Source organism: Amblyomma americanum, chromosome 3, assembly GCF_052857255.1.
Source record: "Amblyomma americanum isolate KBUSLIRL-KWMA chromosome 3, ASM5285725v1, whole genome shotgun sequence".
NCBI classification, from domain to species: domain Eukaryota; kingdom Metazoa; phylum Arthropoda; class Arachnida; order Ixodida; family Ixodidae; genus Amblyomma; species Amblyomma americanum.
Genome location: NC_135499.1, coordinates 133108453 through 133134656, shown reverse-complemented (window position 1 = coordinate 133134656; position 26204 = coordinate 133108453). Strand labels below are relative to the sequence as shown.

The 26204-nt window shown below is 48.4% G+C and overlaps 1 protein-coding gene across 1 annotated transcript; it reads left to right on the top strand.

The window, feature by feature from the left end:
* Positions 1-807: 807 nt before the first annotated feature.
* On the top strand, positions 808-6897 carry LOC144124129 (uncharacterized). Its single transcript, XM_077656791.1, has 2 exons — positions 808-3404; positions 6866-6897. Exons 1-2 carry the CDS (start codon positions 1778-1780, stop codon positions 6895-6897), a joined length of 1659 nt encoding a protein of 552 aa, XP_077512917.1. The 5' UTR covers positions 808-1777.
* The last annotated feature ends 19307 nt before the right edge of the window (positions 6898-26204 follow it).

The following is a 26204-nucleotide window of genomic DNA, read 5'->3' as shown; positions in this document are numbered from 1 at the left end:
AGCAAGAGCAGCTCCCACTCTGCCAGATCCTAACCGAATCGCGGGATTGACCAGTCGAAGACACCATTAGGAAGGCGGGCTCGTTCCTCCAACGGGCAGTCCGCATTGGGGCGATCCAGTCTCTCGGGTGCCCGCCGCGGAACCGAGCGTCCGACCGTCCTCCACACGAGACCGTGCTACGACCACCTCGCCGTCACCTTCTGCTCGGCTCCAAAGGAAGGTGAGAACTCTTTTCGCTTTGTATATACCTGAACGATCGATTCGCACGCATCTGCTTTCTGTTTGCTGTTATGTGTCTGTACATTGTAACAGCGCCTGTACCTTTTTAAGGTTGCCTTTATTTTTGTATCCATGTATTTAATCTAGTATATATTCCGAGCTAATTAATTGTTCGTGCCACGTTATCCTAGACTTGTTAAATTTGTTGATTTCGCTTTTGTGTGGCCATGTAACACTCTTCGTAGTATTTCCGTTTCTGCTGTGAACATTTCCTTCTGATATAAACACCCAGCTGTTTTATGTGTACAAGCCAAAGATTTGCCAGGTCGACCGCCAAGGTCAACCGGCCTAGTGAAATTTATGTGCCACAGGCATCCGTAGTGGAAAGGCGGAATACCGTTGAGGGGATCCGCGCCTAACCTGCCCAAAGCGGAAGTTTGTGACATACAGCGTCAGCCGTTAAGGCCTTAATTACCGAATCAATTCATTTATTTAACATAATATAAATAATTCAATGCAATTAATGGCCGCCAAGACCGGTGGCAAAGTGGAAAGAAGTAAATCCCTCTCCACGTCTAGCGGCTGTTACGTTTCGAAATATCCCGAGCCTCGGGACAGTGGGTTTCGGACGGACATCCGCTGGTCTGGCCAAACTGCTCCAAGCTGCTTCCTCGGGTTCCCGGCGCGCGTATGTTTTCAATTGTGTGCATCGGGAGAGCGGCGCCGAGAGGGTCGTGCGCTAAGTGGCAAAGCCCATTACAACCAGTTGCCGGAGGCGGCGAGAGTGTGTCTGGGTGTCCTGTTGGGTGGCCCGTGCGCGGCGGCGGACGCGGCTGCTGTTGTTTACAGCGAGCCCCACCACCTGTGTACCAGCCGTTCTGAAGACGCCTCCTCTTCCATTGTGCGGAACTCTGTTCGCAAGTGCTGCTTCGACTTGTGCCTTGTTTTCGCCCCTTCCACCTGGGTCGCCTTTCGTGTTTGTCATCGCTGCTGCAGGAACGGCCAGGCGCCGGAAGTGGCGAGGGTGTGTCGGGGACGTCTCGGTGGGTGGTTCCCGAAGAAAGTGCACGTGACCCAAAAGGGTAGTGATTGGACGCTTTTGATTAAACCAAGTTCCCCAACTAGGGACCTGGGGACACGGGACCCTTTAAAACGAGCCGTAGTGCTCATTGTGGGACAGGAAATCGTTTCGATCACCATGTAAATAAATCTCTGTTAGTTTTCCCTATTGCTCGACTCGTCTCTGCATCGTCGTCAAACGCGATGCCCGAGTGCCTGCTGCCCGACTTCTGACGATCGGCTCTTCGCTACCCGTTGGGTCCGCTAACGGAGCAGACACAACGCAACAACTGGTTGGCAGCGTCGGGATCGACTCCGCTGGGATCATGGTTGCACAGTTCGGTGAGTGCTGGGATTTTCTTCACTGAGGTTTCACCAGGCTTTGTACTTAGTTAGCTTACAAAGGTTTTGTATATTGTGGCTATCTTTGACATGTTGTTTCAAAGTAAGTTGAAATATTTCCTGGTAAAGTGAAAATCTTGCAGCTCTAGAGGCAGCCATGGATCTGAAAGCATTAAAAAAGCCGCTTTTGCTGGAGTTGGCCAAAAATTTGGGTTTGGATGTCCGGGACCAAACAAGAAAGCCAGCCATCATCGCGGCTATCGAGGCACTTCAGGCAGACGACGATGAGCTCTCAGAATGTCTGGAGCTAATTGCGGAAAGAGAGAAATCAGAGCGGGAAGCAGAACAGAGAAATGATAAACGCTTAGAGAAAACGCTTGAGCTTAAGCGTCTTGAACTGGAGGTGCTAAAGGCTCGAAACGAAAGCGGTGAGAGCATAGCACCTAGCGTAGGAGAGCAAAAGTCGGTCAGAATGAAAGACCTCATGCAACCTTATAGGAAAGGAGAGGACATAGGTCTGTTTCTGGTAAACTTCGAGCGCACGTGCGAGAAGTCAGGGTTTACCAGGGCAACGTGGCCACAGTGCTTGCTGACTCTATTGTCAGGTGAGGCTGCCAATGTGATTGCCCGCTTGTGTAAGGAAGATTCAGACAACTACGACAAAGTGAAGTCTAGTCTGCTGAAAAAGTACAGAATGTCAGCTGAGGCATTCCGTCAAAAATTTCGCAACGCCGAGAAGCAGAGGGATGAGTCATACCCAGACTTCGCGTACAAGCTGATGGCTAACCTGGGAGAATGGCTAAAAGAAGCTAAGGCGTATGACGAAAGCGAGAAAATGATGCAATGCTTCGGCCTCGAGCAGTTCTACCGTCGGTTGCCTGAAGACATAAGGCACTGGGTGCAAGACAGGCAAGACGTTACGACTGTCTCGAAGGCAGCTGACCTGGCAGAAGAGTTCGTCTCACGCCGTGCACTCGACAGAAAGGAAAGCCCCAAGGAAGAATACCAGAACAGGAAAGCATCTGGAGAGAGGGGGCAACTTTTCATAGTGAAGGAGCAGGCACGGAGTGCAGAATCTTCCGAAAAGGGCGCGGGGATAAAAGAGGAAGCACCTGAAGCAGAAGAGCGCCAAAAGGAAGCATTTGAAAAGAGACGGGCGCCGGTGTGCTATAACTGCCAAAAGCCGGGACATATGGCGGCGGTGTGCAAAAACCCAAAAGTTGTTTGCTTGTCAGTGGACAGCAACGAGGAAAATTTGAAGCTTCTAGAGCCCTACATCCGAGATCTTGTAGTGAATGGAAAGCCGTGTCGCGTGCTGCGAGATTCGGCAGCTACAATGGACGTAGTCCACCCATCGTATGTAGAGCCAGGGCAATTCACCGGGGAGTGTGCCTGGATTAAACAGGCAGTGGAAGCCAATAGCGTGTGCCTTCCTATTGCTAACATAAGCATTGAAGGCCCCTTTGGAGTACTTCATACGGAGGCTGCCGTGTCAGCCAGCCTGCCGATGCAGTACCCCTATCTGTTTTCAAACAGATCAGATCAACTGCTGCGGCAGAAGGACCTCGTGTTCGGGGAGGGGACTGTCTACGCGCTAACTCGCTCGAAAGCACGAAAAATTGCCGCTAAGTCCATGCCGCTGGAAGAGTCAAGTAGCGTTGGTACGGTGGAAAGTGAGCCTCCTGACGCGTCAGGAGAGGTCCCCGCAACGGCGACTGAAGAAGTAAACATTCTGGGCAGGCCTGAAAGTAGCAAAAATTGTATGGAGCTTAAAGAGGCCTTTGGTGAGCTTCTGATAACACCGGCATTTGATAGCCTGCAAAGATGGTTAGGGGTTGACCGATCGTCCTTGATAGCTGAACAAAGGGCAGACTCCACACTGCAGAGTCTTAGGTGCCGGGAGGAAGAAGGTGCTGCAAAGAAAAATGTGCTATTTCAAGAAAGGTCCGGGGTACTCTATCGTAGGTATCACGTGGTTGCAGAGTATGTCCCCTAAAAACGGCCGACTGCTCCGCTGGAGCCTCGCACTGCAGCAATACTCTTTTGACGTTCGGTACAAAAGAGGTAAATTGAACGGCAATGCCGATGGCTTAAGTCGCTGCTTTTAGTGTAACTGATAGCCTCGGAGATTCTGGCTTGTGTGCATTTTTTTTTCCTGACTTATGCGTACTATCACTTTCTTTTTATCGGGCATCTTCAACTTTTGTTTGTATGTTTGAAGAATGCTCAGGTTGCTTCAATTGCTGCCGTAATTGTGCAAGGATTAAAACCGTTTTGGTTGAAAAGAAGCCTGGTAAATTTCAGGGAGAGAGTCATGGCACTTGCTTGCTTTGCAGTTGTGGTTTCTGTGTTGTTCAACTGATGCTGCCTTCCTAGGAAGTAAACTGGCCTGCAGAGAACAAGAAGCCGTCATTTTGAGAAAAAAAAAAGGGGGGAGCTGCAGAGACTTCCTGAAGAAACAGAGTACCAGCATCAGTGAACCACATGGTGAACACCATCCGCCCCAGTTATCCCTCTGAACAATGATTGTTGACCTTTGTCCATCGGGATCTCGGACGCCGCCGGAGAAGCTGTTACGTTTCGAAATATCCCGAGCCTCGGGACAGTGGGTTTCGGACGGACATCCGCTGGTCTGGCCAAACTGCTCCAAGCTGCTTCCTCGGGTTTTCCGGCGCGCGTATGTTTTCAATTGTGTGCATCGGGAGAGCGGCGCCGAGAGGGTCGTGCGCTAAGTGGCAAAGCCCATTACAACCAGTTGCCGGAGGCGGCGAGAGTGTGTCTGGGTGTCCTGTTGGGTGGCCCGTGCGCGGCGGCGGACGCGGCTGCTGTTGTTTACAGCGAGCCCCACCACCTGTGTACCAGCCGTTCTGAAGACGCCTCCTCTTCCATTGTGCGGAACTCTGTTCGCAAGTGCTGCTTCGACTTGTGCCTTGTTTTCGCCCCTTCCACCTGGGTCGCCTTTCGTGTTTGTCATCGCTGCTGCAGGAACGGCCAGGCGCCGGAAGTGGCGAGGGTGTGTCGGGGACGTCTCGGTGGGTGGTTCCCGAAGAAAGTGCACGTGACCCAAAAGGGTAGTGATTGGACGCTTTTGATTAAACCAAGTTCCCCAACTAGGGACCTGGGGACACGGGACCCTTTAAAACGAGCCGTAGTGCTCATTGTGGGACAGGAAATCGTTTCGATCACCATGTAAATAAATCTCTGTTAGTTTTCCCTATTGCTCGACTCGTCTCTGCATCGTCGTCAAACGCGATGCCCGAGTGCCTGCTGCCCGACTTCTGACGATCGGCTCTTCGCTACCCGTTGGGTCCGCTAACGGAGCAGACACAACGCAACACGGCCAGGAGGGAACGGGATGTCGTGCGACAGGACAGAGAAAGAGAAGGTTAGCTCAACTTAAATAGCGAACAGCTTTCGCTGATTAATGCTCTAGTCCGGCTGTCACAAATTTCGGCGCCATTTGGAAAGCCGCCGCGGCGCGAAAGGGATTACGCCCGCGCGCGCCGCATACGGTTCGAGTAACGTTGAGAAAACCACTCATTGTCGACATAGAGAGAGCGCGTAACCTCGAGCGCGACGCCCTGTCGAATTCCCTCGCCCGCGGCGACGAATGGTGGGAAAGAAGCGACTCGAGTTCTCTGGAAGCCACTCTCCACGCCTGGCCAATGGCGAAGCGCGTGCGGCGGAAAGGGTGAGAGCAGTTGTAAAGTTTATACTGTGTGTATACGTGCGCGCCTGCCTTGGCGCGATGAAACGAATACACGGCGTGCCCAACATAGGAAGAACATGTAACGCTGTCTGTCAGCCGGTGTCGTAGATCAAGCTTGGGAGAAGCGCACCCGATCGACTCCCGGGACCTGCAAGGGAGCGCGCGTCAGCTTGTGGGACAGACCATCGTGACCATCCGGTCGCTGGATTGTCACGCTACTTGGTGAACAAATTGTTTTCTGTTTCATAGCGAAAGCTTTACTACACCAGCCAGGGAGCCCTTTAGGCTCGTCGCGCCGTATGTTATATGCGTGGCCTACGAACGACGTTGAGCCGCAGTTGCCTGGCAACACTTCAGCCGCGCTCCAACACATGGCGCCGCCGTCGACGCCGCTCGCTCCACCAGATGTTCTCCGCTGGGGTAGAGGAAGAGGAGGTGTCACCTCGCGGGGTATATATATATATATATATATATATATATATATATATATATATATATATATATATATATATATATATATATATATATATATATATATATATATATATATATATATGCGCTTCGTCTCGGTGTAATGTAGTCGTTATGGAGAGCGCGAAGGAGACGGAACAACGACACAACGCAGCGAGGAAGAGACAACACACTCAAGAGACGCCAGAAGAGCGCGCCGCACGACTCGAGAAGCGTCGTAACGAAGATGCGGCTAAAAGCAGTCGTGTCACGTGCTGGAGTGACTCCAACAGCGGAAGAGGCCGGTTTGAATTCTCGGGAAGGTCGGAATGAGACGCTGCGTAGACGACGTGCCGAGGAAACGAAGCTTTCGTAATTCCACTAGGGTTAACCAGAGCTAAACCGGAGCCAATTTTTGTTTCTCTCTCTCGTGTAATAGTGCGCTTTAGGTGCAAGATCTCTCTTGTGTACTAATATCTGTAGTGTTTCTTTGCACGTGTTGTATTGTTTTGTTGATCAGTTTGTATTTGTTCTTACGACTGATTGGAAATTCCCCTGCATCGAATATATGCTATATGAAGTTTTGTTTTTGAACCTTTGGCTCCGACTCATTCTTTGGCTTTAGACTGGCGAAAGCCCGGCATCAAACGACCACCCCTTTATCGCTTAATACGTTGTTCTTGGCTGCGCTTGTGACGCTGATTCGAGGGCATCTTCTTAGAGACAGGAAAAGCTACGCCCACAAGCTTTAATGGTAACAGGGAGCGCCGGCGTCAAATGACGCACAGGTGACATCAGTGCAAAGTCTTGTTTTGTGCAATAGCTCTGAAGATTTTTCAAAGTTTATTAGTAGTAGCAGCACATGCCATCATCATAAAGTACTACTATGCTCTCCGCCTTGATCATAAATTCTGCCTTTACCCTCACACTGGTCTTTCTGGACTGGAGGCTCACAACATTTGGCAGATACAGCTCAACGCTCTTGTGACACCTGCACAATTTCATCTGTACCAATTCCGTCTTGATCCTCGATGTGACAACTGTCCTGCTCCTAAAGCCAGCCTCTCCCTTTATACTCCTGGCTAGGAGCTGGAGAGGAAGAGCGCCTGCTCGTGTAGTAGGCCATCGAAGTCTTAGGCGCCTGAGAGTAGCGCCCGAATAAGGCCCATACTGCCACTACTAAAATACATTACTGCCAGTATTGCAAATGTACATCACAATGATGTTACGCTCTCCGCATGCAGGATACAAAATCACCGCCGCAGCTCACCGTGGGTGAGTCAGTAACCACTGGCGGTGACAAAACTTGCTCCTCGGGCGAGAGGTGACCGGTGATCTTGGAGGACTCCTCCTGAGTGCTCATCGGAGAGGCCACTGCCGCAAGAACTCTGTTCTGAGGCTCCGACTTCAGCACAGCCAAAGTGGTGGCCCTCGAAGTGTTGGCTGCCGATGGGCACGTGCTCACGCTGGCCAGCGCTCCAGCCTCAGCGTCGGGCGCCTCTGCCGGCTTGCTTAGCTGAGACCTCGCACTGTAATCCGGTGGATGCTGCTTGTGACCCGACGACATCGGCGACAGTGGTGAACATGGTGACAGTGGCGTGGAACACGGTAGCATCCCTTCGGCGGCCGCGGGCTTGCTGGTCGCCTCGCTTGACGAGACCATGGTGGCAGCGGCATTGTGCGTTGGCAACGGATGTTTTACGGCCGCGCCCAGACCGCCTGCGCGTGCGCGGCTGCCCTTGGAGCTGCTCCGCTTGAAGGAAGAGCGCCTGCCGCCGCCGGCGCTCTGCGTGGGCGGGTCGAGCGACTTGCCACTGCTGATCTCCGGCGCCGGTGCTGGTGCCACGTCGTGCACGGGGGCTGCAGTTCAAAGCAACAGTACATAAGACAAGAAGGCTCCCATGTAGCACTAAAGGCGGGTTCACACTGGCGTGTCGCGGATGTCGCGCGACAGGTTTAAATAAGTTTGCTACGCTCCCTCCCCGCTTTCGTAATGCTTCGAAAACCTTAACTAATGGCCCCAACTCGGTCGTGCCACGTTTTAGACTATCCATTGTGAACCCGTTCTAGGTGGCCTATGAGGTCCGTGCCACTGGGGTTCGCGCGAGCGCAGCCCATATCTGACGAACGTCGGTGTGAAAGTCGGTTAACCCTTCCAATACCGATATGGGGCCGATGCGACTTCAATAGGGGCAAGCCAGATGCCCCCTTGCCATGAGCACCAACTTGAACAGGGGGCGGCAGCGGCCAGCGGCTTTCCTGCAGCCCCCTGTTCAAGTTAGTGCTTTCAAGAATAACATCTTCCTTGCTCTCTATCTACCGCAACTTCCTTTCAGAGACGTCACGCAGCATATGAGACCTCGGAGCCGTGCGGCGCCCTGTGGTGCTTACCTGTCGCGTCATCGGGACTCGTGACCACGTTGGAGACGGCCGAATGCGCACGGGAGGATTGCCGCGATATCGACCGCCTCCTCCGTGATGTCTCTGGACGACTCTTAGTAGTCGTCACAGGTAGCCCCTGGGCCGGGCCGCTAGACCCAGTCGTCTCTCTCGTGGAGGGTGCCGCGGCCTCCTTGTCCGCGATTTTCTCGCTAGGCTGCATGGGAGGCGGCAGCAAGGCAGCCTTTGCCGAGTGATGATAGGACCCCAGCAGGCTCGATTCGATCGGTCACAGAAGAGCGCTGGCTGCAATAGAACAGTGCGGCTTCTTAGGCGAGTCGCACGAGACTGAGCCCGAGACTGCGCGGTGCTGTGCACGAGACAGATCTTCTTCTTCCTTCTCTCCACCCGCCGCGGTGGCTCAGTGGTTAGGGCGCTCGACTACTGAGCCGGAGTTCCCGGGTTCGAGCCCTACCGCGGCGGCTGCGTTTTTATGGAGGAAAAACGCTATGGCGCCCGTGTGCTGTGCGATGTCAGTGCACGTTAAAGATCCCCAGGTGGTCGAAATTAATCCGGAGCCCTCCACTACGGCACCTATTTCTTCCTTTCTTCTTTCACTCCCTCCCTTATCCCTTCCCATACGGAGCGGTTCAGGTGTCCTACGATATATGAGACAGATACTGCGCCATTTCCTTCCCCAAAAAAAACAATTATTATTATTATTATTCTTCCTTCTCTCTTTCTTTTCCTCCTCCTCCTCTTCTCTCGGTTGCTCTCTGGAATTGGACGCTCGTACATACGTTAACCCTCCCCACAGGGTCGAAATCCTTCGGGAGTCCGACACATGCGCAATGGAAGGGGTTGCTGTCCAGTTCGGCTCTCGACGACGAGAGGAAGCTGGTCATCAGTGCCCCAGCGGCAGTATCCTGCAGTGCAGTCTTTAACGCAGTTCACCACTCACCACCACCCTCCACTACTGCAGCTCTTTCTACTTTCACTCCTTCCTTCCTCCCTTCCCTCTCGGCGCAGCTGAGGCGTCCAGCGAGAAGTGACACTTATTTGCGCGCCATTTCCTTTCCTCAAAACCTATTTTGCAATTGTTATCGTACGCGGCTGTATTGATCGCCACATGCCCTAACACTCCGACTAACCAAGGAAAAAGACGTTGTATAACACAGAGGTCGTCAAAGGGGTAGAGACACCGGATCTCGATAGCATGTTTCTTTTTTCTTTCTAATGATGCATAAGACTGGCATTCATGGGTAACCACGTAGTCGTGGGTCGCCTATGACTATATATGGCGGTCTAAAGAGGATTCTGAGCGTCGGTTTACCTTAGGAATCCGATTATCACGCTCCGAGCATTCCTAGAAACTTCCAATTATTGTTCAGTGCTGACGATTTTCCTATTAGATTGAATTAAACGTAACGTCTCCCGCCTTTTTTAATAACTGTCCTGCGAAAGCAGGAGACGATCTACTCGTGGAATGCCTTTCAGTGAGTCGTGTGGCGGCTGTCATCCAAGAAGACAGAGCCGAAAATAACAGTTGCACGTACTAAGGCGAAAGTCTTTCTTGGGTCATGAGTGTCCGCAGGAAACGTGTACAAGAAGTGTCCGCTCCACCTGTCAATCAAACGAATTGAAAGAAATAAAAGAAAAAATGAAAAAATGAAATGTAAAATAAAAATAAAAATCAAAAATTAAAATGAAAAATAGAAACGAAAAATACAAGAATCACAAAAACAAAGAAAATAATGAAATGAGCAACGGAAGGATAAACAGACAGGGAAAGGCTTTCGCATTTCCGTTCATAAGCAGACCTGAGTGCAAATGAATATTTTTGTTTCTCGACTGCCTTCCAGTGTAAACTCATTTTATACGTCTTGCATAAGCGTTACGTAGTCACCCAGAACAAAATCTTCGTCCCGGGCAGGCTGGATACATAATTTCTGATGCAATCCTAATGATTTAAAAGTAATATTTTCAGCGTTTCCTTTAAGCTTTCGAACCTTCTTTTGCGCATATGTTTCCCGTTTTTTTCGCAGACATTTTCGTTTAAGGGAGCTCTCCAGTTCCTAAAAAGGCCGCGTTGCAAGCCTCATTGGCTACCGTGACGTCATCTTGCTCGTAATGAGCATTGAGCGCCTCATGAGTTGCGTCACAAATGCCACTCTTCTTCAGGCTGAAGTAATGCCGCCAACATGTCTGGCAAAGTCTTCCACGAGGAATAAGGTTAAAATTTGGGTGCGCATTTACCAGGCCTAAAGATATAAGATTAGTTCCATAGTAGTTTTCAACGTGTTTAAAGAAAGGGTTAGAACAACAATTGGATGCGATCGGTGATGAGTACTTCTTGAGGAAAACTTGAGAGTGATGGGCACACACAGTAGTCATGTCCCCTTGTGGGCATCCTCACCGAAGGGAAAGAAGGCGTCTATCTGTGAGAGAGAGAGAGAGAGAGAAACATTTAATGCATAGGATGGTTGGGTGGGCACTCATTCCTGGAGCCCATTGGCTTTTTCCGCCGCTCTTGACCGGTTCACCAGCGAAAGCTGGTCTTGCGAATGTTAGCTGAACAGCGCCACCTCCCAGTCCTCAGTTGTATGTGTCAAATTTTCACCAGTGATGAGGGTCTTTTTCTCGGTCTGCGCGAGCTTGTGACAACCAGTTGGACCCAGAGAACATGGATGAAGTTCAGTTTTTACAAACGGAACAGAAATTCATGCACATGAACGTAAACACCTTAACCCGCAAGTCTGAAGCATGTAGGTTTCGCGCAATTTAGAAATGTGTGCGGAAATCAGCTATGTATACAGTGTTCAGCATTAAATATTTTTCTCCAGTTCATCTGTGCTCATATAGGCCTCAAATACGATGGACCAGCCTTCCTTCTACAACGAACAGTATTCATATTATTATTTGTTGCGGTCTCGGTTTCCGATCGACAGGAACTGAACAGCTAAAATACACGAATATGCAGGAGTAAATGGTGCCAGAAAAAGTGCAAGCAAGTTACCACAAGGCATACTATACTTAGTTTACAAAGACTACACGATAAGACTTCTCTACTTACCCATATGGCCAAATCATGAACCGCAGAACAGCTCAGTTCTAGACAGGGGCCTGGTTCATCCGTGAAACGAAAATTGGACCTCCGTCTTTAACAAAGACCCTATCGCAACTGTAGAGCATTAGCCGCTATGCTCTTGAAGCTCATCCATGCGAGCGAGGCATCTCCGCACGAGCGCGCTGCGCTCACCGTCAGCGTGTCTAGAGTGATGAGGACATCGTTCCGTCACGTGTGTGTTCTCCGCGCTCTTATTCGGGCATAAATAAAGCACTTTTGCTACTGTGAGCGAGGGCAAACTGAAGTGGTTCATCATCATCACCATCAGCATCATCATCATCATCAGCCTGACTACACCCACTGCAGGCCAAAGGCCTCTCCCATGTCTCTCCAATTAACCCTGTCCTTTGCCAGCTGCGCCCACCCTATGCCTTCAAAGTTCCTAATCTCGTCCGCCCACCTACCCTTCTACCGCCCCCTGCTACGCTTGCCTTCTCTTGGAATTTACTCCGTTACCCTTAAGGACCAGGACGTCCCTCATAGCCGGAGTCGCTTTGGGACGTTAAACCCCATGAACCAAACTGAACCTTAAGGACCATCGGTTACCTTGCCTTCGCATTACGTGCTCTGCGGAAGCCCATTTCTTCCTCTTGATTTCGACTAGGGTGTCATTAAAACGCGTTTGTTCCCTCACCCGCTCTGCCCGCTTCCGCGCTCTGGGGTGAAAAAGCAGTCAAAGACGACGCAACTTGCGGATCGAAAGCTCAACCTAAAATTTTTTTCTCCTTTTAAACAAAAATATCTCCAGCAGAACTTCAGAAATAAAACGCAATAAACTGGCATACTAAGCCCACCATCGTTTGTATTCTAACTTGGGCCACCTCAGGATGAAATAAATGGGCGTTTATTCTTCAAAACGCAACTTTTCTGACATTTCAGTATTTTTTACTTTGGCATGATCAGTTTGATCAGCTGTTTTTTTGTTAATAGGCACCTAGGGAAGCAAGACGGCTATATCCACTATTTCCTAATTCTCAAGACGAAGTCAATATTGTAAAATGTGACAAAATAGAATCTTTTTCACATTTTATTTTTTCCAATGAATATTTAACAATAGAAAATACATGACCCGAATCATATCGAAACATAAGACTGTGCAAATGTCATTAAAAAATTTTTGTAAATGTTATCTAATCATTTCAATTTTTTATCAATTACTGAGCGGTGCATGGTTTCGCATCTTTCCGAAACGTTTAAACTGCGTTTACCCCAGGATTAAATTTCTTTCGGCAAAAATATTTTAGGCTTACATTACTCACATTGCATTAAGATTCCATGAATCTTTAAACAAATCAGCGATCGTCGAGCGCAACTTCTGGGATGTTTCGAGTGGACTGACCAAGTCCAAAGAACCACCGGAAGGAGTCGTTTTTATTCCTTTATATGATGTAAAATTTCAGAAGATGCAAACCTACTACATAAAACGCTTCTCGCCCACATCGGGAAGAATCGTTCAGCTCCGAAGAGCTGGGCTTCGTTCCTGGACTCGCAGGCTGCAGCAAAAGGAAAGACAATAAAAGGTAGAAAACTCTTAGTCACGCACTCGCTCTGGTGTCACTTTGAACTTTGCACTCTACGTGCACCTAGTGTTTGTGAGGACCGGCCCCTTAAGAGTCGGTCCAATCATACCTCCCTGCGCCTCATAAAAAAGTCTTTCACCATCACTGCCACCATTAATCACTGCATGCAGTTAAACCAGTCTCGTGCAAAGCGCTGCTGAGTGCTTAAATCAGAACACAAACGCATTAGCGTATAGTGGGTTCATTCCCATATATGCAGAAAGTCATTCTTTAATTCATAGATCCCTGAGAGTCTTCTTACCCTTCCTGGCGAAGTAGTGCAGCAGTTAAGCGATTCGCCATTGTTGTGCGATGGCCGGTGCTCTGAAAGGCGGGCCTTATGCGGAGCACGTTGCTTTTCCCGAACGGTCAATCAATAATTTAACTGTCCTGCCCGGTGGGCAGTTTGCTCACTATCCGATGAACAGGTTGTGATGACGCCGCAAGGTCTCCTGACCTAGGTTGCCCACCTGCCTCGTGGGTTGTCCTCTGGGGACCACATGCCAATATCCATGTTCGTGATTTTTCGCTCAACACGCCGACACCGGATTTTCTGAATAACGGGGTGATTAAAGCTGTCGCGTTAAAAGTTCAGTAAATCGGAGAGGCGCTCAAGTCTTAGAATAGGAACGCAGTACGTGTTCTTCATGAATTTTTCGAAAGCAGGGCCCACTCCGAAGCCGCTCAGCATGCTCCAACACTTCTGCGTAGAAAGGAGACTTCAGAGCCGCCACGCGGTCCATTCGTGAGGGGACATTCATAACATGGCATCCAATATTGGGCGACACGGCAAAGTTCAGCCACCCTTATGCCTGATCTCGGAAGCTCATGCCCATAGGTCGTGTCCGCCTCATGTGTTCAGATGTGGCGTAAGTTTATTAATGCAATAGCATTAAAACTGTTACACCAAAACCCGCCGATGTCCAATGTTTCGATATTCACTGATTGATCGAGGGAGGTCACGGAACCTTAAGAAGTCGTCACAACCTGCCCGCCAGGTTCGGAGCAGCCTAGTTTCTAGACTGTAATCTAGACTGAGAAGTGACATATGCAAATGCCAGCACTGTCACAGCATAGCGGATACCTGCTACTCCAGCTAGCAGTACGAATATGGCACTTGATGGAGCGACAACTGCAAAAAAAGAACTTACGCAAGCAGACACAGAAGTTGCAACTGAAAATGCGACATTAGTGAAATCATATGCTATACCACTCTCTTACGGTGACTTTAGTGTCCCTATAGGGTTTCCCTGTCGTCCACAGAAGTAAAAAATAATCTTCCTATGCTTATGGCGCATGGTCATGCATCAGTGCAGCGCCTTCTGACAGCTGCAGCCATAACTCCATGAGTTATAGTGCCGTACCACAGCGACACTGGTGACACTGCTAACGCTCCACTGTTCTTTCTCGCACATTACATGTAGAAAATATGGTATCGCATATGGTACAAGGTGTTTACATCCCAAAGCGACATGGGCTACGGGGGATGCCGTTGCGGAGGGCTCCTGACAAAATATGTCTACGCATATTAACTCCATGCGTTATAGTGCCGTACCACAGCGACACAGGTGACACTGCTAGCGCTCCACTGTTCTTTCTCGCACATTACATGCAGCAAAAATGGTATCACATATGGTACAAGAGGTTTACAGCCCAAAACGACATGGGCTACCGGGGACGCCGTAGTGTAGGGCTCCTGACAAAATATGTCTACGAATATTCTATTTGTATTCGGACAGCTGCAGCCATAACTCCATGAGTTATAGTGCCGTACCACAGCGACACTGGTGACACTGCTAGCGCTCCACTGTTCTTGCTCGCACATTACATGCAGCAAAAATGGTATCGTATATGGTACAAGAGGTTTACAGCCCAAAAGGACATGGGCTACGGGGGACGCCGTTGCGGAGGGCTCCTGACAAAATATGTCTACGAGTATTCTATTTGTATTCGGACAGCTGCAGCCATAACTCCATGAGTTATAGTGCCGTACCACAGCGACACTGGTGACACTGCTAGCGCTCCACTGTTCTTGCTCGCACATAACATGTAGCAAAAATGGTATCGCATATGGTACAAGAGTTTTACAGCCCAAAACGACATCGGCTACGGGGGACGCCGTAGTGGAGGGCTCCTGACAAAATATCTCTACGAATATTCTATCTGCATTCGGCTATCAGCTATGCTATTCGCATTGGACCCGGTGATGAAAAAGTACCCTACTAAGAGGGCGTATCACAAATTTGCATGGTCGAGGATAATAACGATGTGTTAAAACAACGTTTAATAAGATTACGTCTCTCTGATGGATAATAGACATCAAAAATTTACACCACATCACACCTGTGGTATCTACCAGTAATTATTTGTGTTGTTAGCCACCTCCTGATTGTGCCGCTGAAATCACAGTACCGGCTAGGTTTTTTTTTTCGTATACAGACCATTGATTTCAAGGTTCGGTCTTACCTCAGTAAAGCAGCAAGTTTGGCCTGTTGGTTAGGTCTCAAGTTTAGAAGAACGCTACTGCGCTACAAGACGCGCTGAGCAAACGTTTTGTAGCGTAGTAACGTTCTTTCAGTCATTAGTCCATCACATCGTGCGGGTAGAATCAATCATATATTCCCGGTTCAAATATCGCGTACACTGCCTATAGCCAGCGCATTGGCCAGCTGCAGTTGCTCTAAATATCTGAAAAACGCACAGAAGTCTGTAAATACGTCCGAGTTGCTGATCTTGGAAGGGCGTGCCCAGCCTTCACTCTCTCCTGTGAGAAATGCACTGCGGAGTCGGAGATGCGCGCCTGCCGCATGGTGCTGTTGGACGCCCTCGCAGCCGAGGCGATCGTCATTGACAGCCCCGTGCCCCCGGGAAGCGAAATAGGCTTTCGTGCTTCGAGACCTCATCATAATTCGCTGTCGTAGCTACCTCGGTCGGTTGCCCGTGCAGCGTCCGCGGTATCCGGCTGCTTTAACAGCCTAGCCGCGTCAGGCTTGGCTACACCAGTCGGACTCTCAGCTGAACTCTCACTCGAGCTCTCTGTCGACTCGTCATACGAACTGTCCGTCAAGCTAACCGAGCTGGTCTGGTCGCTGACTTCGGCGCTCGAAGCCTTAGATGAAGAATCGTCCGACGCGGGGCCCGCAGTGGGGTTCTGGTCTTTCGACTCCGTTCCGGCGGTTGGGGCGGAGCTGTTGTCGTCGGACGTTTCAGGTTTCAAGTCGTCTCCCGGCGAGATGGGCAGCCAGGTGAAGTGAGATGGTGACTGTCGCGGCGGACGGGACCTCACGGTGGGAGTAAAGAAGGGCGGCCTCCTCCCCGTCCACGTGATGCCTGTGCTCGACGAGTCACCTTCGCCACCCCGCCCAGACGGACGGTACTCGATGTCAAACTTGAAACCGGACTCTCCGGCAGCCGGGGACTTGGTCTCAAACTGAAGCCCTCGATCTGAGGACCTGTCGCTTTTCCCTTCCTTGAACCTGCATAAAAGCATGAGACCTGCCTAATCCGAGCTGGGATAAATTTTGAGAAATGATGCAACGTGCGGTTAGTGAATTTCTTAAATGCGTTAGCACTAACCGGCTCATGCGTGGCGTTAACACAAGGTGTTAACGGAAAGTGTGGACACTTACCGAGCTTAACCGAGTTACTCGGTAATAACTGGTGTAAACTCAGCTAGCTCGGGAGAACGCCGCGCAAGTTGCAGCGAGTAGGAGAAAGCTCGGGTAAGTTCGGAGGAGCGTCGCACCAGTATTGGGTCGCACAATACTTATGGGTGGCTGTGATAGAAACAGCCACCTGGAAGTGCAATGGTGCATCGCTTAACCACTGCGCCACGGCGCTGTTAGTAGTATGAGGACTCGCCGCCGTCTTTCAATGTCAAGTTTATGAGAACGACAAATTCTGCATATATGGACATTAATTAAACTACGGAGCTCCGAATGGTGTGTGGTTTTGTGACCAACGCGAACTAAGTTACACAAAGGCACAAACCACAAATGCACCAACAGAAACAGCAATAGTGCAAAATGTTTTCGCATTCATGGCAAGTGAGTCGACTGAGTGCCCCTGGTAGTTTTTTTTTCTAAAGCAGCCATCGAAGCCATTGCAGTGGAAAGAAAATTCAGTGCTTAAGAAGGAAGAGCAAACGTACACCTTGCCGTTAACTCTATAGTCAGATACAACATAAGTCTACAGTGACCGCCAAAGAGAATTACTCCGTGACAAAGGTCGTCCACTGTAAAAGCTTTTCTAACCAGTAGAAGAAATTATAAGCTCCAGAATTTTTAATGCCTCATAATTGTTCCATGTAGTCATATATGACTCCTAGGAGTCATATTTAAAGAAATGTTGTTGTGGAATGACCACATAAACTCTGTACGATTGAAAGTAGCATGCTCCATTTGCATCGTCAATAAATTAGGTCTATTCTTCCAATGTGGTTAAAAAACCAACTTTGTGCGTGTGCAATCTCATCTTCACTACTGCCTTCTAGTTTGGGGCAGCACATCGGGCACAAATTTGAAATCACTCTTTTTGCTACAAAAACTAGCGATCAGAGTCATATCAGGTATTTCTTGTCTAGAGACCACAGTTCCACATTGGGGTAGCTTAAAGATATTAAATATTTATAAAACTAAATACACTGCGGCTTGCCAGTCATGCTCACCACTTGTTTTACAGAGGTACACTTTCACACATCATCCACACTGATCAACACCAAAAATACCATCTAACAGATTATTGCACCGGCCGCCCAGAATAAGAACAAATTATGGCTCTCAAACTACGATATACCAGGTAACAGTTTTTCTCATCCATAAATACAGAAATGAGCGCTTAGATAGGAAAAAATTAACAGAAATGCTTCTAGTAGAACACTCATAAACAAACACTCGTGCAAATGTTTCTAATCAATGATGTAAATGACAACTTAGTTTTTTTTAAGTGCCTCTGGTAATCTTGCCATTGTAATTCGTTTGTGTTAATTTATATGTTACATGTTTCGGCTGTATGTTACATGTTACGCTGTATTGCTGTGCTAGGTGCACCACGGGGGACGGGCCTCGTCAGACTTAATATGCCTTTTGCCCTCCCCCTCAAGTACGTACACATGCTTGGAATAAAGAACTTACTTAATTACCAGTCAGTCATCAAAAATTGGAAGGGACACAGGATACGATGCGATAGAGTTAATGAGTTTGTTCCCCATCACATTCGGAATTGTTCATTCTCAACATTACATCAATAGGTCCTGGGGAGTCCTCACACCACTCCTTCCACGACTGAGCAGCGGTTATGGGACGCGCCACTGCCCTGCAGTAGAAGGCGCAGCCACCGGTTGGGGTTGTGCGACCAAGGTTGCGCTTCCAAAGAAACCTCTCGAAATCAATCATTAATTTAACAGCCACCTGCCACGGTGGACAGTTTGCTCACAATCTTGTGGGAAGTTTACAATGACGTCACAAGGTCACGTGACCTCGGTGGCCCATCTAGGTTCCTTCTCCGGCGGGTGGCCAGATGGGCCACTCTACGCCGCCCTACTTTTCGCTAACAACGCCGACGCCGGATTTCCTGGGTAATGGGGTCTTTAATGCTATCGCGTTAAAAGATTATTGCAGCGAAAGCTTCAGTACGCTACGTTTTCAAGAGAGCAGCGTCGGTGCAGTCACGTGACAGGTGTCACGTGGTGTCGCGTGGCAGGTCATGTGACCTATTGACGTCATCACAATCTGCCCAAAGTGGCAGGTGGCAACTGCCCCAGTGGGCATTTCATCGACGCTTTACAGACCATTCTTTCCGCAGTGTGTGTGGCGTTTGTGAACGTAGCCATGGAAAGGAAGCTTTCGCTTCTCCCCAGGGTTAACCAAAGCTTAAAACACAGCTAATTTTTTTCTTTTACTTTTCTGATTGGTCGGCGGAGTAATACAAGGCGCTGCGAAGGATGGACACATTTTACCGACCGCCATTTTAACGCGATAGCGTTTAAGGCCCCGTTGTCCTGAAAATCCGGTGTCTGCGTTGTGAGCGAAAAATCACGAGCCCAACTCTGGCAGGTGGTCCCCAGATAGCAACCTTGCAGGCAGGTGGACCAGACAGGTCACGTGACCTTGCAGCGTGATCACAACCTGGCCACCGGATAGTGAGCATACTGCCCACCGTGGCAGTTAATTTAATGATTGGTCGCTCGGGAATAGCAACCGGGGTCGCACAAAACCCACCGGTGGGAGCAAATTAATTTTTTTGTTCCTCAGCATTGCTGACCACAGCGGCGATTAAGAAAAAATTTTGCAACAACGCGTTTTAGAATCATTATATGTGCGTTGAAGTATACTAAATAGGCAGAACAAAAAAAAACAAGGCAACAAGTACACTTACGTAAAGACGGGAACTGCATCAGTGTATACCGCATTAGCATGATGATGCTGAGCGCGCTAGCGGAGAGCAGGCAGACGATGGGCAGCCCCATGACCCAGTACGTGGCCTCTCGCCGGCCAATTTTTTTCGATGTCGACCTACGCCAGAGATGAGCGTGACGTCGTAGCCCTGGAACCTGCGCCAGCATCGTCGCCACGACTCGCCGATCCCGAACTGCTGCTGCCCTGGCGTCGCCTGGGATATACGCGTTTACCGCATGCAGCGTGACGCTTTCTTGAAAGCAATAATAATGATGATGGTTAGGATGATAATATAGCAATGATAATAGTATGTACCGAGACCCAGCGCGCCCGCAGCGCTCCTATTGTGGTCTCTTCAGGAAACACATCAAGCAAGTAAAAGCAGAGGGGAGAAAGCAAGTGCGCTGCATCAATTCTTTATTTCCATATCATTGCACATAAATCGCCAGCGTAATCCAAGTACAGTTAACGAGCTATAGATTGCTTCTTTATACACTGATAAGGCTCTCTTACATTGATAATTTATCTTTTCATATATTTTGGTTCGAAAACTTACAGTAATATTTTATTATCAACAAAAGAAAGGCGGATAAACTTCTAACTAAAGATAGTCACCTAAATTGCGCCACGAGGGCAGGGATGAAGAGGCTGGTGAAAGGAGAGATAGGTAGCGACTGTAGTATAGGGCGTCTGATTAATGAACCACCTGGGGTTTTTAACGCGAACTAGAATCCCAAATCACAGAGGAAGGCAAGAAACTTTGAAGGGCAGCTCTTCGATGCATACTGCGTTAAAGGACTGTCAGTAACGGCAACCTAACCATGCGGCAGGGCTTCAGGCTTTTGGAGCTTTTGCCGATTCAAAAATTCAAATAGAGAATGCAAAATTTTCAAGCAGGAAAACGCGTCGTGGGATGGTGCGACTATTAAGAACAAACAAGAAAAAAGACATTTTCTATCAGTTTGATTAGCAATTAAAACATTTCATAGGCTCAATAGGAAGGTAGCTGAAAATTTTAAGACAATTTGAAATAAGTATGCTATAACTCTTCAAATCATATCCAAGACTCATGTCACATTATTCAAGGAATTAAGTTAGTTTGTGGTAAGTAGACTATAACTAATTTTGTATGGTTGGACGTCCCATGTCTTATTAACTCCGTCTGTACAAATACTTCAAAACTCCAACGTCTTCACAAACGTTTGCTAAGCCCTGAAAAGCCCTGAAGTTTTAGCAAAGAAGTTCTTGATTTGGTATAAAAGGTTTAACAAAATCTCATATAATGTGTGATGCGGAAAGCCTAATTCATTGATTGATTGATTGATTTATTGATTGATTGAATTCCTGCTCAAAAATATTTCACATGCAACGGCGTAAGCTGCATAAATTTAGGCATTTCTTCAGCGTCACTTCGAATTTTTCCACCTTTAAACTCTACTCATTCGCCGCATGCACCGCTCCACATCATCTTATTCCTGCCAGAGAAACTGTCTATTAATGAAGGCCCCGCGTTGAACATGCGCAGAGCGAATCGTATAACTTTTCCGCGCTATTTCGCAGTATCCGCGAAATGGCCACTTTCGGTTTTCGAGGAACTTTTGTAGAATCTCAGTGAGGATTAACGTAGGTCATGGTGAACTCAGTCGACAAAGCGCTACTATAGTGCTTTGTATATACTAGTATACATATAGGCATTGTGTATACAGTTATAACGAGTGGAGTAATCGTGAAGTTATTCCGGCAGCTCCTCTATATCGCGCAACTATGTTGTTTTCTTACGTTTCTTCTTTCACTGGGTGTTCTTTGTTTCCTTCATAGTCACTGTCACAGTGCCTCAACATCTTCGGTTCGCCGCCCGCGGTTAATTATCTTTTATGACTATGATTGCTCACGAAGGACTGCGATGGCGCGTGGCGGATTCGGCGCAGACTGTTTTCGACGAAATGTAAGGGTCTTATCTGGATAGCTTCGACTAATGTTTATACACAGCCTGACCGGCTGCCAACGCCATTGTTATCCGACGACCGTCAAGTGTACGTGTCGCTACCGCTCAGCCACCGACCTCGCTTATTTTTCCTTGAAGGCACAAGTTTGCTCAACCGCTATCACCAGTACGTGGCAATATGCATAAAAGGAAGAACACCGCATAGAAGCTTCTGAAAAATTTATGCGCGGGCAACGGACATGTGGAAAAGTGATCATATCCCTTTGTTCTCTCCCCCTTTCTATCTCTCCCTCCGTTCCCCTTCCCACGTGTAGAATAGCATACCGGACGCTGTCTACTTAACCTCCCTGCCTTTCTGGCTTTCTATCTCTCTCTCTCTCTCTCTCTCTCTCTCCGTCTCTCTATGCACGGGCCCTTCCCAGATCTTCTCCACCAGCGCGTAAAGGGCTTGCATGCATGCTACAGCAGCGAGTACTCGGCGCAGACAAGAGATTAGAAGCATACCCTGCCGATGCGGCCAGCCATCCGTCGTCCGGAAGCAGAGGGCCATAGCCATAGCCCGGTGCCACCGTGCACGCCCCTGGGTCCACGTCCTCAGCCGGTGCCTGCGGGTTCCAGCCCAGGGGCGACGCAACAGCCGGGTACGCGGGTGCTGCCGGCAAGAATTGATGGCTGCCGGGCCGTGCACCTTGGGCCGAGAGAGCGCCCTGTTCAACATCGGCCAGAGTGGTTCCTTCGCGGGGTTCTTCGATCAGCCTTTCGTACGGGGAGCTCAGGCGGTCCGGACGCAGTTGCATAGCAGGAGTCGTATGCGGACCGGTAAACGGCCTGTCTCGAATGCACTTGTAGCGTGTTCACAGCGGGAGCGAGAAGAGTTTGGGGCTATCAGCAACGGAAGGATTCTGGGCTCGAGTGGTAGAGTGCGCTACAGAAAGATGACGACGATAATGTATGTCTCCTCGCGGCACGCTTATGTGCGATCGAGGCACGTGAAACGCTCAGACGAGCAATTGTTGAACCTTGGCTATATGTATAGCTGGTGTGAAATTGACGCTTGAAAATCCTGCGTTACCCTCGGGAGACATGGACACAAGAACCACGAGACACAAGTGCGCTGAAGTGCTGGTGTCTTGTGGTTCCTGTGCTCACATCTGCTGTGATGCGGGCTGCGCTTTGAAGAATTGAAGAATTCAGTAAAGACATCTGGCGTCAGTGTATTGCACTGCCGCCTTGATGCCCGCCTCGTGGCATTCTATAGCGGGAACATTGGCTGGTTCCACTGTCGTGCGGGGGACACAGGAGCCAGCGAAATTGCAAATATATATACATATATAAACGCAGCCAAATTCAGTTATATGTTTCCAGATCCGTACGATCCTCATTGCGTCTACTGCGTTGAAGTGGCTCATTTATATCTAGGGGTTAAACTTCTCGGTTTCTATTTTTAGAAAATTCGGCGGACCTTTTTCGGTGTATATTTCAAAAGCTTCTTTCGGTTTTTTTTTCGGTGAATATTATTTTCTACATACGAATTTCCGCTTCTTATCGGTAAAACGTATGGTGTCACTGTGTGGTGAAAAGTGACGTAAAGTTTATATTAACCTTTTTTTTAACTAGCCGCTTATGAGGTAGTTTTGCACCACATAAATGACCGTCTGAAGAGCTGTCTTTGCAGAAGAAAGTCACAAAAGAAAGCAAAAATAGCAAGAACGTTAGTGGAAGTTTAGTTCTAAAAACTTCATTGACACATTCTGTTTGCACTCATCGCTAAACGAGAGGGCTGCGCGCCCTATGCTCCATGTGCTGAGGCAGCGATGGAACTGGAAGCCATGAACGCACCTGCCCCGTTTATGCGTGGTTTCTTATTATTATTCCAAAAGCTGTGCAGTGCAAAAACCTACGTAACGAAGCGGCGGCCCCTAGTCGGTGATAAGTAAGGGTAGATGGTGCTACGCCATCCAGTAGCGCTTCGCTAAGTGGTCCAGCCTTCGTATTTGCAACTGCATGTCTGAGTTCATGGATCAAAGCTCATAAATAACAGATACTGTAGATGATGTTAGGACGGCACGAAAAGAATAAGGACGAGAGAGGCGCCGTCCTGACATCATCTACAGCTATTAATCAACTAGACCAAACCAAAGCATTTCCTGAGATATCTTTTGTCTCATAACGTTCCTGGTTCCAGCACATTCTTAAATGACTGCTGTGATCAACTGTAACTGACACTGATTAGCCACTCAGATGTGACATGCGTACCTGAAATACTGACCTTTTTCAGTTGAAATCGAAGTTCAACAAATGAACTCGGCTTACTTCAATCGATGTTTTTCGGTTTAAGCCGAAAAGTCCAACCCATATTTATATCTCAGTGTATGGGCATGCCAGAACAATCCAGGTTTTCCCAGAATCAATAGCCCAAAAACTGAGGACTAGGCGACGGCGGTGTCCACATCAAATTCTGAGCTTTCGCTGGTGAACCGTGAAAGAGCGGCGACAAAAGCCAATGGGCTCCTGGAATGAGACTCACCCAACCAACTGAGATTTCCTCTATGCATTAAACATTTTCTCACTCACTCATAGCAGCCAGCGCTGGGCTCATTCCAAGATACATCGGCACGAGCGGCCCTTCACCCAGCTCTGCAATGTATCCAGAAAACACCAAGCCAGATAGATCGTGCCATTACTGAGGACGAGGTATACGCGGCGATTCGTGCAGCGACAAAGAACACGGTCCAAGTTGGTGTCAAGATTGAGAACTCGATCATGCGCAGTCTGGGATCAGTCCAGATCGAACATAATAGTAATAATCATCATCATCATCATCAGCCCTACTACACCCACTGCAGGGCAAAGGCCTCTCCCATGTCTCTCTAATTAACCCTATCCTTTGCCAGCTGCATCCACCCTTTGCCTGCAAACTTCTTAATCTCTCCGCCCACCTAACCTTCTGCCGCCCCCTGCTCCGCTTACTTTCTCTTGGAATCCACTCCGTTACCCTTAAGGACCAGCGGTTATCTTGCCTTCGCATTACATGCCCTGCCCAAGCCCATTTCTTTCTCTTGATTTCGAATGGATGTCATTAACCCGTGTTTGTTCCCTCACCCACTCTGACCGCTTCCGGTCTCTTAACGTTACACCTATCATTTTTCTTTCCATGGCTCGCTGCGTTGTCCTTAACTTAAGCTGAACTCTTTTCGTTAGCCTCCACGTTTCTGCCCCGTAGGTGAGTACCGGTAAGATTATGCTGTTGTACACTTTCCTCTTGAGGGAAACTGGTAAACTGCCACTCATGATCTGCGAGAATTTGCCATATGCCCTCCACCCCATTCTTATCCTTCTAGTTATCTCCCTCTCATGATCCAGATCAGCTGTCGCTACCTGCCCTAAGTAGACGTATTCCGTCACAATTTCTAGGCTCTCGCTGCCGATTGTGAACTGGTGTTCCCTTGCTAGGCTGTTGAACATTACCTTGGTTTTCTGCATGTTAATTTTTTGACCCATCGATCTGCTCTGCCTGTCTAACTCATTGATCATGATTTTCAGTTCACCTCCTGAGTGACACAGCAAGGCAATGTCATCAGCAAATCGCAGATTTTTTAGGTATTCTCCATTTATTCTTATTCCCAACTGTTCCCAATTCAGGCCTCGAAATACCTCCTGTAGACATGCGGTGAACAGCATTGGCGAGATCGTGTCTCCTTGCCTGACGCCCTTCCTTATTGGAATTTTATTGCTGACTTTATGGAGGACTATAGTAGCTGTGCAGTTGCTATATATATCTTCCAGTATTTTGACATAAGGCTCTTCTACCCCCTTATTACGCAATGCCTGTACGACTGCTGAGGTTTCCACTGAGTCGAATGCTTTCTCGAAATCAATGAAAGCTATATATAGAGGTTGATTATATTCTGCGCATTTCTCTATCACCTGATTGATAGTGTGAATATGATCTATTGTGGAATATCCTTTACGAAAGCCTGCCTGGTCATTTGGTTGATTAAAGTCTAACGTTGCCCTGGCTCCATTAGCGATTACCTTAGTAAATACTTTGTAGGCAACGGATAGTAAGCTGATCGGCCTGTAATTTTTCAAGTCCTTGGCGTCTCCCTTCTTATGAATTAAGATAATGTTTACATTATTTCAAGCTTCTGGTACAGTCGAGGTCATAGGGCATTGCGTATACAGGGTGGCTAGTTTTTCTAGCACGATGTCCCCTCCATCCTTCAACAGATCTGCTGTTACCTGATCCTCCCCAGCTGCTTTTCCCCTTTTCACTGCTTCTAAGGCTTTCTTTACTTCATCTTTCGTTACTGGCGGGATGACGCATTGCTGTGCACTGCTGTCTTTCTCATTAACGCTCTGATTACATTGGCTACTGTACAGCTCTGTGTAGAACTCTTCGGCTACGTTTACTATCTTATCCATATTGCTAATGCCATTGCCCTGCTTGTCTCTTAATGCATACATCTGGTTTTAACCTATGCCTAGTTTCCTCTTCACTGTTTTTAGGCTACCTCCGTACTTTAAAGCATGCTCGATTTTCTCCATATTAAACTTCCTTATGTCGGCTACCTTGCGCTTATTTATTAACTTTGATAGCTCCGTTAGTTCTATTCTATCGGTAGCGTTAGATGCCCTCATGTTTTGGCGCTTCTTAGTCAGATCTTTCGTCACCTGAGATAGCTTCCCGGTATCCTTTCGAACAGTCCTACCACCTACTTGTACTGCGCACTCCGTAATTATTGATGTCAGATTATCGTGCATTGAATGAACATCAAGATCATCTTCCTCAGTTAAAGCCGAATATCTGTTTTGCAGCGCTATCCTAAACTCCTGTGCTTTCCCTCTTACGGCTAACTCGTTAATGGTCTTCTTCTTCACTAGCTTCTTCCGATTCCTCTTCAAGTCTAAGCTAATTCTAGACCTAGATCGAACACTTGACCACTTACATGAACAAGCTATGGGAAGCGGGAATGATGCCTCAGGAGTGGAAGCACGCGGAGACCGTGGCCATCCCCAA